This window comes from Venturia canescens, chromosome 5 (assembly GCF_019457755.1).
Source record: "Venturia canescens isolate UGA chromosome 5, ASM1945775v1, whole genome shotgun sequence".
Lineage (NCBI taxonomy): Eukaryota > Metazoa > Arthropoda > Insecta > Hymenoptera > Ichneumonidae > Venturia > Venturia canescens.
In genome coordinates this window covers 8651647-8663956 of record NC_057425.1, presented here as the reverse complement: position 1 = coordinate 8663956, position 12310 = coordinate 8651647, and the positions used below count along the sequence as shown (strand labels likewise).

The 12310-nt window shown below is 51.8% G+C and overlaps 1 protein-coding gene across 3 annotated transcripts in view; it reads left to right on the top strand.

The window, feature by feature from the left end:
• The window catches only part of LOC122410664 (serine-rich adhesin for platelets-like), a 112067-nt gene that overhangs the window by 89013 nt on the left and 10744 nt on the right, over positions 1-12310 (top strand). For all 3 annotated transcript variants that reach the window (XM_043418996.1, XM_043418998.1, XM_043418997.1), the window contains exon 2: positions 6187-10691. In XM_043418996.1, the coding sequence (XP_043274931.1) occupies positions 6187-10691 (4505 nt within the window). The remainder of the gene's footprint in view (positions 1-6186; positions 10692-12310) is intronic.

Here is a 12310-nt window from a genome sequence, read left to right as displayed (position 1 = left end):
AAAAGGATGAAAAACGTGGGCGAGTCTATTCATCTGCATGCCATTGTATTCGGGTCATTGTCAAAATGGCCGGGCTCGACTCCGCTCGATTCTATCGGCGCCGCTTTACTCTTCTGCGAACGCTCATCGAAACTTTGCGATCGGTCTACGATCACGCGGGGCCTCGGTGTATAATTATGGAGAGAGCGTTTGAGCGCGTTTCGTTTGGATTCTTCGAAATGCGCGCGTCAGCCTGGAGGATTGATCCGCGGTCGCGAGGAGCCTCATTAAAGTGGGCACGTTCGCGTACTACCGCGCGCGCGGAGGGGCTGAGGAATGCGCGCTTGGAAAATATGAATCGATGCAGAGTCAGAGGCCGAGTCGGACTCTCGTCAGGGACGGGAACGAATCGAAGCGCTGCGCGCGAGGTCTGTGCAGGAACGAGGGAAATTACGACGAACGCACAGCACGCTGACCGGGACGCCTGGTCAGCAAGGATCGAGTCCACGCGGAGGAATCAAAAGAGAGAAGCAGGAAACTGATTGCATGATTAAGAACCCACGTGGAACCTCGCGGATCGCGTCAAATAATTGGCGGAACGTTCGCCAACTCCCGCGACGTGGACTCGCACGCGTATTTTGCGGTTCCCTCGCTTCCATTTATAAACTTGACTACGCAGCCCGTGCAGAATCATTTTCTCAATGAAAGCCTCGCGTACTGCGATTGCGACTCGTCCCCTCCGTTCTCCGGGCTCCTTATTCTCTCCTTTATTTCGAGCAGCGGGAAAAACGCTCGAATATGTGATTTTTCTCGGTGGAGCATTGACGTTGCAGCAGGAAGTTGCTTTATAATTTGTCGATCGAACGAGCCAATTTGAAGGAATACCTGCAACCTGCTCGAGAGGGTTTTTCACCTTGATTTTTTCTCAATGCGGACGCGTTCATTGGTTAGTCGTCGTAAAATCATTTTTATTAGATCATTAAGATTTTTATAACCGCCGTAGAACTCGTAAGATCGCGTGAAATGCACAATTTATAAGGCCCATAACCTTGTTGAGGCTCCGAAACATTTCCTGCTGTTGCTTCAATTACAATCCTGTTCAGGTTTTATTAAACGCTCGTACGTACGTTCCAGGTTGTTTAATAGTCGATTCCACGGAGTCTCGTGCGCGTCGCATCTCTTATTCCTAAACCTGATAAAATGCTCTCCGCGGACTACTCGCTCCTCTCGCGATCCTTTAGCCGCTCGAGTCTGAGGCGGGATTCACATCACGAGATTAGCTGGTTAAAGAACTTTAGGCGCGGGTCTATTAACCCCCGCGTCCCGCCGCAGCATTGTGCGCCTCGGAAACATATATTGAAAAGACTTTCGGACCGGGAGGAGGATATAGCTCACGATTATCGAAGAAGGAGGTAAATAGGAATTGGAATGCGACAGGAGAATGGTGCAGATAAAAGAATAGAGTTTTCAGGAGGCCTGCTCCATTTATTTCCAAGTATATTCCGTACATATTGTCGCCGTCGTTGCGCCCGCGTCCCGGGAGAAGAGAAAGGGCGGGCGCGAGGGACTAGACTTCCATCTAGAAGCTTGCTTCGCAGAAAATTCTCGGGAAACAAAGGAATCTCTGTCGTGAATCTCGACTTTCTTATCTCTCCGCTGCGCGTTCAGCTTCTTCCATTTAACTTGGAAGAATCTATTATCATACTCCGAGCTAGTCCTTTCTAGGGTGTTATCTACTTTTTATTCTTCCTCGATTTTTCTCCAAAGACCACGGCGTATTGGTGGTCGGAGGCGGCTGCTCGCGATGGGAACGAGTGCGGAGGTTTTTCCCCTTGATACACGCGAAGAGACAGCAGACGGAACTGGAAAAAGTGAGCCTCCGATTGCAGATATTCGTGCGGGATGCCACGCCGATGTTCGGAGCAGCTCCTCCGCGAACTTCGCGGAGGATAAAAAGTCTGCACGGAGGCTAACAGATCGTTTCCCGATGTGAAATCAACAAACGTGCATACTAATATACGAGTCGGTACAGATTGCGCGGAGCCGAACAAGGGACGAGGACCTCGCGGGACGTCGCAGACTACTCTCCCGTTTTGCTTCCGCACAGGCCCGCAGACTCTCTCAACTTGGTTTTTTTCGAGAAGCCCTTGGACTTCTCGTGTGCTCGGGCGGCGAGCAAAGATCCTCGAGGAGGCACAGCGAGAACGACGAGGCTGAGTCAAAATCGCGGAGGGTTATCGGCGGTACGTGACCGCGTATAAAGAGTCATGAGAGGACCGGATCCGTCCGCAGTGTGGAGAGAAGAAAAGGGACGCGGTCGCGGCCAGTCGTGTAATAAAGCTCTTTTCATATGCTCGTCGCTCGTGCTTTTTTTTGACTCGACAAAAGCGTGCACACGTGAGAGCACGAGTGAGCGAGGTCAGTGTCGTTCCCATTTCACATATTTATTGTCTCCACTTCGTTTCATTTTTACGTCGCTCTCATGCTTTTTCTTCCCCTCGCGTTTCTCGCGCGGTTATCCTCGAGCACCGTAGCAACTCCGCTCGCAGGTCCTAAAAGCCTAAAAAACAAGTAAAGTAATCCTCGATCATCTCCGCGGTGAGATTCGTGCCCGCTCGTCTGCCATCCGAGCCGATTATAACATAGTTTTCGTATTTTTGTGCAATACCTCAAGGAATAGACTCTTCGACAAAAGAGGCTACAAAGTAAAGCATAGACGTGTTTATCCTCGCGCGTTACTCGCTCGCGTGACAAAATAGCCAGGAATTTAAGCGGGCAAGAGGCGACACGTAGCCCCAGCAGCTTGTTTATGATTTACGGAGAGCTCGGCCGTGTACTCCCGGCTGAAGAGGACGCGCGGAGAGGAACGATGATGAAAGAATATCGAGTGAAGAGGGCGAGAGAAAAGTCGGACGTCTTACACAGCAGGTTACACTTGGAGCATTGGTGCAACAACAGCAGCGGCAGCATCCGCAGTGCCATTACACAGCGCTGATCCGCGGGGCTGGGCCGAGCGAGAGAAGCAGGGCGCGGGGGACGGAGCAGGAAAGTTCTGTGTGAAGAACCCGCTGAGCATTGCCGGACGCGAAGCCGAGAGACGGAAAAATCTTTCTCTCGCCCTCTCTCAGCATCAGAGAACACGAACGCTCCGGATCTTGCAACTCTCTTGCCGTCGCTGCGTGTGATGCAGCGAACAAAGTGAGACGGAGAAATACAGTCGTACGTACATCGCCCAGGTGAGCCGCGTACGTAGATCATACTTACCAGACACGGAACGCCACCGGGAGATTGTGTACTTTACGATTGCGTGGGTGTAAGCAGCCTAAGGGCAAATACGAGAACGCTCGCCGCGCGCGCATAGCCTTTGAAAGTGTGCGTGCCCCGGGTACGCGGCGCGCATCGCTCGCGCGATCAGGCCTACGCGTATGTGGCGCATTGGCCGCCCGCTCGATCGAGAACTCCCCGCGTTATGGTGCACGGCACCGTAGAGACAAGAGTACACACGCTGCAAACGTCGCTGGTAATGGCTTAGCGGGAGACCATTATGTACGACGAGGTACGATCGTCCAAATGGGAGTGCACACCGGCCACGGACGTTGTACGTTTTCACTCACGCGCGCACCACGCGGTGGCTCAAAGCCGATCTTTGACAAATATCGTAACGAGTTGAGATACAAAGATGTTGGGTGAGCATCGGGGCCTCGATCGTAGGCCGGTAATCCAACCGATCGGAGCTCCAGCAACATCTGTTAACGCAGCTGGGCCCTTCAATAAAGTACGGTCAGAGTCCGCTTCTTTTAAGGCTAATCATAGTTCGAGGTCCCCTGATAACGAGAGCACAGCTCCGGGGCCTCTTACGGGGCAAAATTTGGAATTATTTCATTTAGTTTTTAACACGGTACCATGTGGAAGAACTCACAATAATATGTTAGTTGGGAAAAAATTTTACGGTGCTCGAGCTTCGGAAAAGTTTAAACTTTGGGCAAATTCGGGAATCGCGGGATTTATTTTTCAGACTAACTCACGTGCTTTCATTCATACATGGTAGCTTCGCTTTTTTTTTTTAATGAACTGAACATTCGTTTTTATCGGTGCGATTGCACCGATACAAACTCTCTTCCGCACAATAAAAATATTTCCTAGGTTATGTGTATTTCAAGTGTCGCCGGTATGGACCAAAGCATTAACTAATAGTCAAGTTGAAGTATAATTTGATCTTTTATAATATTTTTAAAGCATTTCGTTACATTTTTACGGTAAAAATATTCTCAATGCAGGTGTTTATTAATTTTATTAATAATTGGAGAATAAAGCATGGAGAGTGTTGACGAAGGACGCACGAAACTCGAATTCCATTAATCGTGACAGCTCGTTCCCGCGCGTAATTCTCATTTGCTGCGGTAGCCCCTCGGTTGACTCGTAATTTGCTTGGAAAATGTTTGAAGTATGAATAAGAATAGGCGAGCGATGATCGATCACGAGTCGAAGCGAAATCATTTTTTTTATCGATGAATCACGATGTTTGAGTTAAAAATCTAGCAATTTTTGTTTCTTTTGTATACGAAGATAGAACGCTCGTGTTCCGAAGAGGAAACGATTTGCTGCTAGTCGGATTGATATCTTGCGTGAAAACGGTCAAGAGAGCTCGTGGTCGCTCTGCGCTCACACTTGATCTTGACCCTCATGAATCTTACTGTATAACGGTGCAGGAAACCGATAGCGATCGTGATCGTTGCCGGGAACCGCACGATTAATGATTCACGTTCGCGTCTCTCTCTCTCTCTCTCTATCCACGTGCTTTACAATCTCTGATTCAGAATCGATATTTTTTCCGTAAGACTCCGGAACTACGAGCGTCACCGCTGCCGTTCTCTTTCTTCCTGGGACGCTTCAATTTTTTGTGAGATTCGCGGTTGCCTCGTCATCCGCGTATTTCGACTCTTATTCGGACCGCGTGCTCTCGGCCGGCTCGTAAAACGATTGATTGATCACGGATCGACTTGACAAAATTCAAATCGCAGCCCCGAACTCGCGATCACAAAATTCACGAATCCCGTTCGCGTTCCCGACGCTAATTACCGGAGCGTTCTGCATGAACAGGCGGCATCGTGAGAATCTTCTCAAAGTAATCGCGCCCGAGAGCAGCAAGAAGATCGAGTTGTTCGGGCAAAGCCCCCGCACGTAGAAAGCACAGTCCACCGGCAAGCTTGACCTTGCGTCTATCAAAAAGCCGGTACACGAAGCGCACGCGGTCGTGAAACGAACACGATCGATCGGATCGCGAACGATCGTGACAATGACCCTCTCGCGTTCGGTTCTCTCGTTGCACCGCGATGCACCGCGATAGACACGCCGCCGCTGCGGCAATCCAGCCCCGAGGCTAATTTCCACTCGTTTACCATGTCGTTCGATATCCGTTGAGAATGAGACGCGTTAACCTCGTGGTTTGACCCCGCGCGGGGGGACTGTAACGAGTCTCTTTCTCTTCTGGCCTTCGCGAATAAATGCTTCATTCATTAAGCCCAATCGGGGCACGATATTCTAATCGAATCATCGGTGAAATTCCATTTCGCTCGGCTCACATATATAACAAAGCTTCTGATTCGCTTGTCCTCGTGTCAAATGCGCCCGTTATCGGGATCAACGCGACGTTTTTACATGATTTTTCGACCTTTGACCCTGGAATCGTGAATCCTGGTCTATGAGACGGACACGATTCGAGCGTTTACAGCGAGGAGAGCCGTCGTAGTTTCTCGTTTTACCGTTAACTCCCACGGCTACTCCGCGCACTCTGAATTCTCAAAGGTGTGCTGCTGCTGCACCCGCGGCTAATAGGCGCGTTAAACGTGAATCGACGTTTTCTTGAATCGTGCGACATTGAGACCGCAGTGACCTGCTTCTCCCCGCCCCTGTCGCTACAGCTTTCCGAGTTTTTTCCCGCCCAATCGAGATATTCCACTACGAAATTGAGGCTCGAGCGCGATATTCAGGCTACCGAAGCGACGTGATCTAAACTGTGACCGTTATAAGGCGATCGCGGTCGAGGCTGTAACGTCTTTCGCTGCCTTTTTTACGCCGATATCCCATTTCGTGGTGGATCAAGGTGGAAAAAGCCGCGGAGCGACGCGTTCGCTCGTAACGTGTCCGCAATCCCTTGAATGAATCTGCCCAACGAAACGTGTTTTCATTCGATGTTGTTTTTTCCAGATGGCAGTTCGAGTGACAACCGCCAGGGGAGAATCGGGTCGAGCGCGACGGAGGAGGCACCGTCGTCAAAAGCGAAGCGGGAGCAGGCCCTGCGGAGCATCCTCACGGCCCGGCGTCGGCAACTCCTCGGCCCGAGGCTCTCCGACTTGTCGAAAAAGCAATCAGCAAAGGTGGCGAGACCGGTCGCGCTCGTTCCGAAGGACCCGCTCGACGTGCTGGACGCGCAGGAGACGCGTCACGGTGTTTACGTCACGGCCCCGCTCGGGGACCAAGTCTCCGTCATGATGAGCGCCGACGACGAAGACGCGCTGGAACTTCTGAGCCGGGAAAACTTGACGACCGGGAGATCGCACCCTGGCGACGGGGAGATCGAGCAGCCTCCGGACAGCGTCGACGACTCGACGAAGAATTCCCTTCTCATCAGAATCAACGAAACCCAGAGTCCGTGGGCCCTGCCAGAATCGAAGGCCAATGAAACAGCACCGGGGAAAAATATCTCCCAAGCGATATCTCGCTCGCAGAAGATTTTCGATAACGAAAATCGACGAAAAAATACCGTAGCGATGCCCGAGTCGCTCTACAACCACTTTCGACCGGTCGAAAGCAACATACCCGTTGAAGACATGTCTCAGTTTCTCTACTTTGGGCAAAAATTGAATCCCGACAGTCAGAACAACCCATCGAAAAACAACAACTCCCTGCTCGACGGAACATCGACGGCCTCGAACGGCGCAAACTCCAGACGACGTTATCCGACCAAGAGGTTAGGTACAACGACCCCGACAGCTGTGTCGCGCCTCGAGAACATAATGAACGAGGAAATGAGCATGGAGCTCGAGCGGAGCACGATCGAGAGAAATAAAATACCGAAGATGAAGAATGTCCTGAGGAATGTTGGCTCGGGAACGTATTACAGGAAAGCAGCGATCAGGCCCTCGGACTCTATAATCGTATCGAACGTTATACTCGCGCGTGAAACCCCAAGAAACTCGTCGGTCCTTTCGTACGGCCAGCAGCGAGAGAACGTTTTGTCACGGACGAGTGGCGGGCCCGGAGCAGCGGCAGGGGGGGACGCCGGCGCTCCCGTTGACGGGGACCAGGCGGCGGCTGCAGCGGCGACGAGCGTCGAGTCCGCCGAAGAAAGCGAGCTTGGCCCGGACTCGATCGCAGTCGCTGCTTCGGCCCACCGAGCATGGAACCACACAAATGATAATGATTCGACCCAGTTTCGTCGTGCTCACGTGCCGGAGAAAGACGAAAGGCGACACCAGCGGGAAAGAAACGTTGGAGCGATGCAGCGAGGCGATAAACGCCTCGGTGGCCTCGACGGCGAGTATATCGGGGACTCGAAATCAATTCCGAAAACAGGAATTACCGACGAGTCCGTTTCCCGGTCTTCGATAAATCGGGATTACGTTGATGCCCAAGTGGCATCGACCTCGCGGAACGAACTGATCAACAGGATCACGACCTGGCAGTCGGTCCACGAAACGACCACTTTCTCCGCCGATTTTCAGGCTGGCAACGACCCGAGATTGTCATTCAGCACTATGAACGATTTGACAGGTCCAGCGGACTCTAAACTGTCGTCGATCATTCCTACGGTCACGACGAACGCGGCCCCTTCTTCCCCGCTGAGAATCATCGTCACCGAGCCCGTCAGCTACGACGTCAAAGACCAGAAGGAAGCTACGAGACAAGGGGACGAGGAAAAGGAGAAAAACGTTTATGCCGAGGCCTCGAGAGGCGTCCTCGATCGAGGATCTTCGAGGAAAAATCAAACTGTCTACGGAGATGAGGAATACGAAGGGTCCCCTGAATATTCAAGGGTTCCCAGACCCACTGCGACTACATCCTCTTCGCCGGATCGTTCTACCGAGAATACAAGTGTTTTCGGCGCTCCTTCTCCGAGCGGATCAAGGGTCATGCGTAACGACGAAAATGTACCTGTTTCACCGGTCAATACGGTTGAGTCAGCGAGCAAGAGCGAGAGAAGCGAGCAGCACGGTAAACAGCAACACGCTTACGCTTACGAGATAACAAACGTGACGCGGCTGTTGCGCAACTACACCGGACCTGGGTTAAACATCGCGGTGGAAGAGCGAGCAAAGGAGGAAGAGGAGAGGGGCACGCGGAGAAAGGAGAGCGGGCAAACGGAGCAGGGGGAGAAGGAGAAGGAGGCGGAGGAAGAAAAGAGGAAGAATACGAGCGGTAAAAAGGAGAAGAAGCTTCGAGACGAACGGAGCGAAGAGAGAGAGAGAAACGCCGGGGCAACAGGGGCCAAGGGGAAGGGGGAGGGCGAAAGAGGTCCAGCATTGACGAGGAGCAGCGCCGGCAGCATCCCGGAGATAAGGAACGTCGGTGGATCGGTACAGCCGACACCACGGAGGCAACCGCCGCTTCCTCTTGTTCTTCCTACTCCGCGGAGAGAAGCGGCGAGCAGCAGCAGCAACGGTGGTGGCAAAGTAGAACCGGCGCGCACCACTGGCCAACTCAGTGCCGGCACGGACGTCGGCGAAGGAACTGCTGCGAGTGTTAGTGGCCGCGACGACGGTGATCGCGATCGCGGTGCTGCTGGTGCTGCTAGTGTGCTTGGTGCTGGTGCTCGTGCTGCTGATGCCGGTGGCAGTGGTGGTGGTGGTGGTGGTGGTGGCAACGATATCGAAACGAGCAACACTCCGATCGTGGCTTCTACGCCGTTCGTTACCAGCCAACCTGCTCGCGTCGAGAACCCAAGCCTCCGCGGGAACCTCTCCGCTGTGACCTCTTTACCGAAATTCCTTATACGAGCGCGAAGCCGCGACGAGGTCACGCAGAGTGCGATACTCGCGTCCACTCTCAGGTGGAACCACACCGGAAATAACGGACTGCCGGATGAGCGAGAAGATTTTCTCGGCAAGGATCGGCAGTACCTGAGGAAACCAGCGAGCGCTGTCCTCAATCAGAGAACCCTCGAGGAGGGCATCGCCAGAGAGGTCAAGAGGCGCAGAGGCGGCTCGTCCTTCTCAACGGCCTCCGGGAACCACAGAAGACTCAAAGCTCCCCGAAACGGTCCCGTCGACGAGGATACCAAAATCTCCGTTTCAAAATACATGCAAAATCGCACCGCTCAAACCAACGACGAGTATGTGCCCAGCCAAGTTACTGTGAATCTCAGTGCCGTTACTCCCTCCACGATGGAAACCCAGAGCCCCGAATCCACGAGCCAAATCGATGGAATCTTCGAAACTGGAACCACCCTCCTCCCAGCGACCACCATCGAGTCTCCCTTGACAGAAGAGACGAACGCCCCCCTTCCGGAAGCTGCTCCCAAGGAGGCCCTCGCTTCGACCTCACATCCGACGACGAACTTCCGTTCTAATAAAGTTCTCACTACGATTAAAGTGCCCGATGGAAACTCCGCTGCGACCTCCACTTCGGAGAGTGTTTCGAGCCCAGCCCGGGCTACTACGAACTCCGTACAAACGACGCCGATATCAGTGACAGCGACGACGACGACAACGACGACGACGACCGCAGCCCCGCCTGTTTTCCCGGTGACACCGAGAATGTTGGAGGAACCAAGAGACGGTGCTGGCAAAATCGAAAGCAAATCGGTCGACGAAACGAAAACCGAAGCCAACGGACCGTTCGGCCTTGCCAAAGACCTCGATCCCTCGGAAATTCAGAAAATGTACAGATCCCAAACGACCCCGAAAGCTGAGCCGAGCGTCGCAACGATGCTCCCGGAGTTTGAGGAATCGACGAATCCGAGCCTCGATCTCACCACGCAGGAGCGACCCCGGCCCGTCTACTCTGCCTCGAATGCTTCGATCTCGAGGTCCCCCGAGGTCAGAGGTCGCAACCTCTCGGACAAGAGCAACGAGAACGACGATATTTTGCCGATAATGGAACTCTACAACGCTTCGAGCATCTTCAACGCTACCGGAAAAGACTCGCCGGATTCCGTCAACACCGCGAAAACGACTCTTCAGCTCCCTGGCAGCGACGAGCCCAGACCCGGCTCGCCGGACGAGATAACCACGACGGAAGAGACTCCGGAGCCTGCTCAGAGGCCAACGGGCCGGAGAAACGAGCAGCACAACTCGAGCGACTCTTCAGGCATTTCCAGGAAAAATAACAAACAGCCGATCGATCGTGAGCATCCCCATGTGCATAGAATCCCCACCAAAATTTCCAACTCAACCGGTCACGAAAGTGCCTCGAACTCGAGCCAACCGAACCGGACGAGGTACAGACCGAGTTACCAACAAACCGCTGTGCCAGAATTCTTCGGCTATCGGCCCGAATTCAACTCGAGCTTCTTCGAACCGGGTATGATGGCTGTTAGTCCCCGTGAGTCGATCAACATCAGTGAAGTTGTGACCAAGAGACACGACGGCGACACCCTGGCGACGCAAGAGACTGTCGCGGTCGTCAGTTACATCCTCGCTACCCTCGTCGTCTTCCCAATCGCCGTTGGCGTTGGGCTCATCCTCAGGAGGCTCATCATTAAGAATCGAAAGGTCAGTCACCGTCCTCGTGTTTTCGAGCAGATCATTTGATTTTATTTTTCTGATTCGATCGAGTGAGAGTCAATTTTTTTGGGGATTTTTTTTTCAATTGTAAAGCTTCAGGATTTAAAACGAACATTCCGAGTCGACTCGGGACGAAAATCGGTGTTTTTGACCAATTTCTCTTTCGACACATTCCCTTTAAGAGATCCAGCAGCATCCAGCTTTCATTAAAAGTCTTGGAAACTCGAAGCGTCGAACCTTCTTTTATTCCGACCCGTGAAACGACATTGTAAAAACAAAATCCGATGCGCCGCCCATTATTTTCGTTGTTCCATCGCAAAGCAATTTTCACGGATGAATTTATAATGAGCGGGAGTTTATCGAGCGCGAAAATTCCATCGAACGCGAGAGACGAGCGACCATTATGGTCGATGGAATAATGGCGCCCGATCGTCCAGATAACGATCAGTCATTTCGCGCTTGGACATGGTGCATCCATAAATTGCTCAGTGACGGAAGCTTCCCGGATTAAATTCAACATCTCCAGTACCCTTTTGCGCTCGTTTTCATCGCGATTATTTTCATACGATCTCGACGCCGAATACGAGAGCGACGAAATCTCGGGAGAAAGGCAAAAAAAACTCGATTCGAACTTTTCTCCGCTCATTATAACGGAAAGAAACAATGTGCGACTCGCAACCCAAGTCACAAAAGGGAGTGCAATCTTTAAGAATTTTTTGTGCTGAAACGTTGCAATTCGCTCAAGCGGGTCAGCGGGTGTCGAGTTGATTAAATGTGATGAGCCCGTTGATTCTCCATTCGCTGGTAGCGATTTCAATTCTTTTTAGACTCCCGCCAAGCACGTTGCGAAAAATGCTGTCATTATTTTTCCCAACTCCTCGAAGTTTCTTTTCGTTGGAATTCTTATTATTTCAACTAAGTTCATTGGGATCGGGGGCATTTCTCGAAATACGAAATTCACTTTCTCTTCAACCTTCACTGCTCTGCTTCCGATAGCGTGAACTACTGCGGGGAGCTTCCAACCTTCCCACATTGAGATCACACGATCGATACTTCGATCGTGACTCTCTTTTTTTTTCGTTATAATCCGAAGAAAGTTAATTTAATTGTTGATGGAGCTCTGGACCACTTTTGAAGCTTCGTCTCACACTTTTTAGTCTCAAACAATTTGGCTCGTCGGGATTCACACACGAAAAGAATCTGCAATGAAATACGCTATTTCGCGACTTTCCGTACTGAAGTGTTCGTGAAAAAATTACATTGTGACTCGGCATCTCGATTCGTCACAACGAGACAGACTCGTACACCCGGACGACCCATAACAATCCCGTATTTTGATTCGTCCCCGATATTACTGAGTTTATTATCGCTGTGAAGGAGCGCCGTTAATCATCCTTATCGCCGATTCACGGTCACTTTTATATTTAAATTGAAACACGTTTTTCTCTGCTCGGCTATTTCCAATCGTCAATTTCGTTGCTCGCGTCGAGAGCGCGGCTTTTGTATCTCCGTAGAAGTGTCCACGCTGCGAAAAATATATCGCTGGACAAACTTTTCCCTGTTCAAACGACAACGGAACACCGCGAAACTCGCGTTCCTTTTTATTC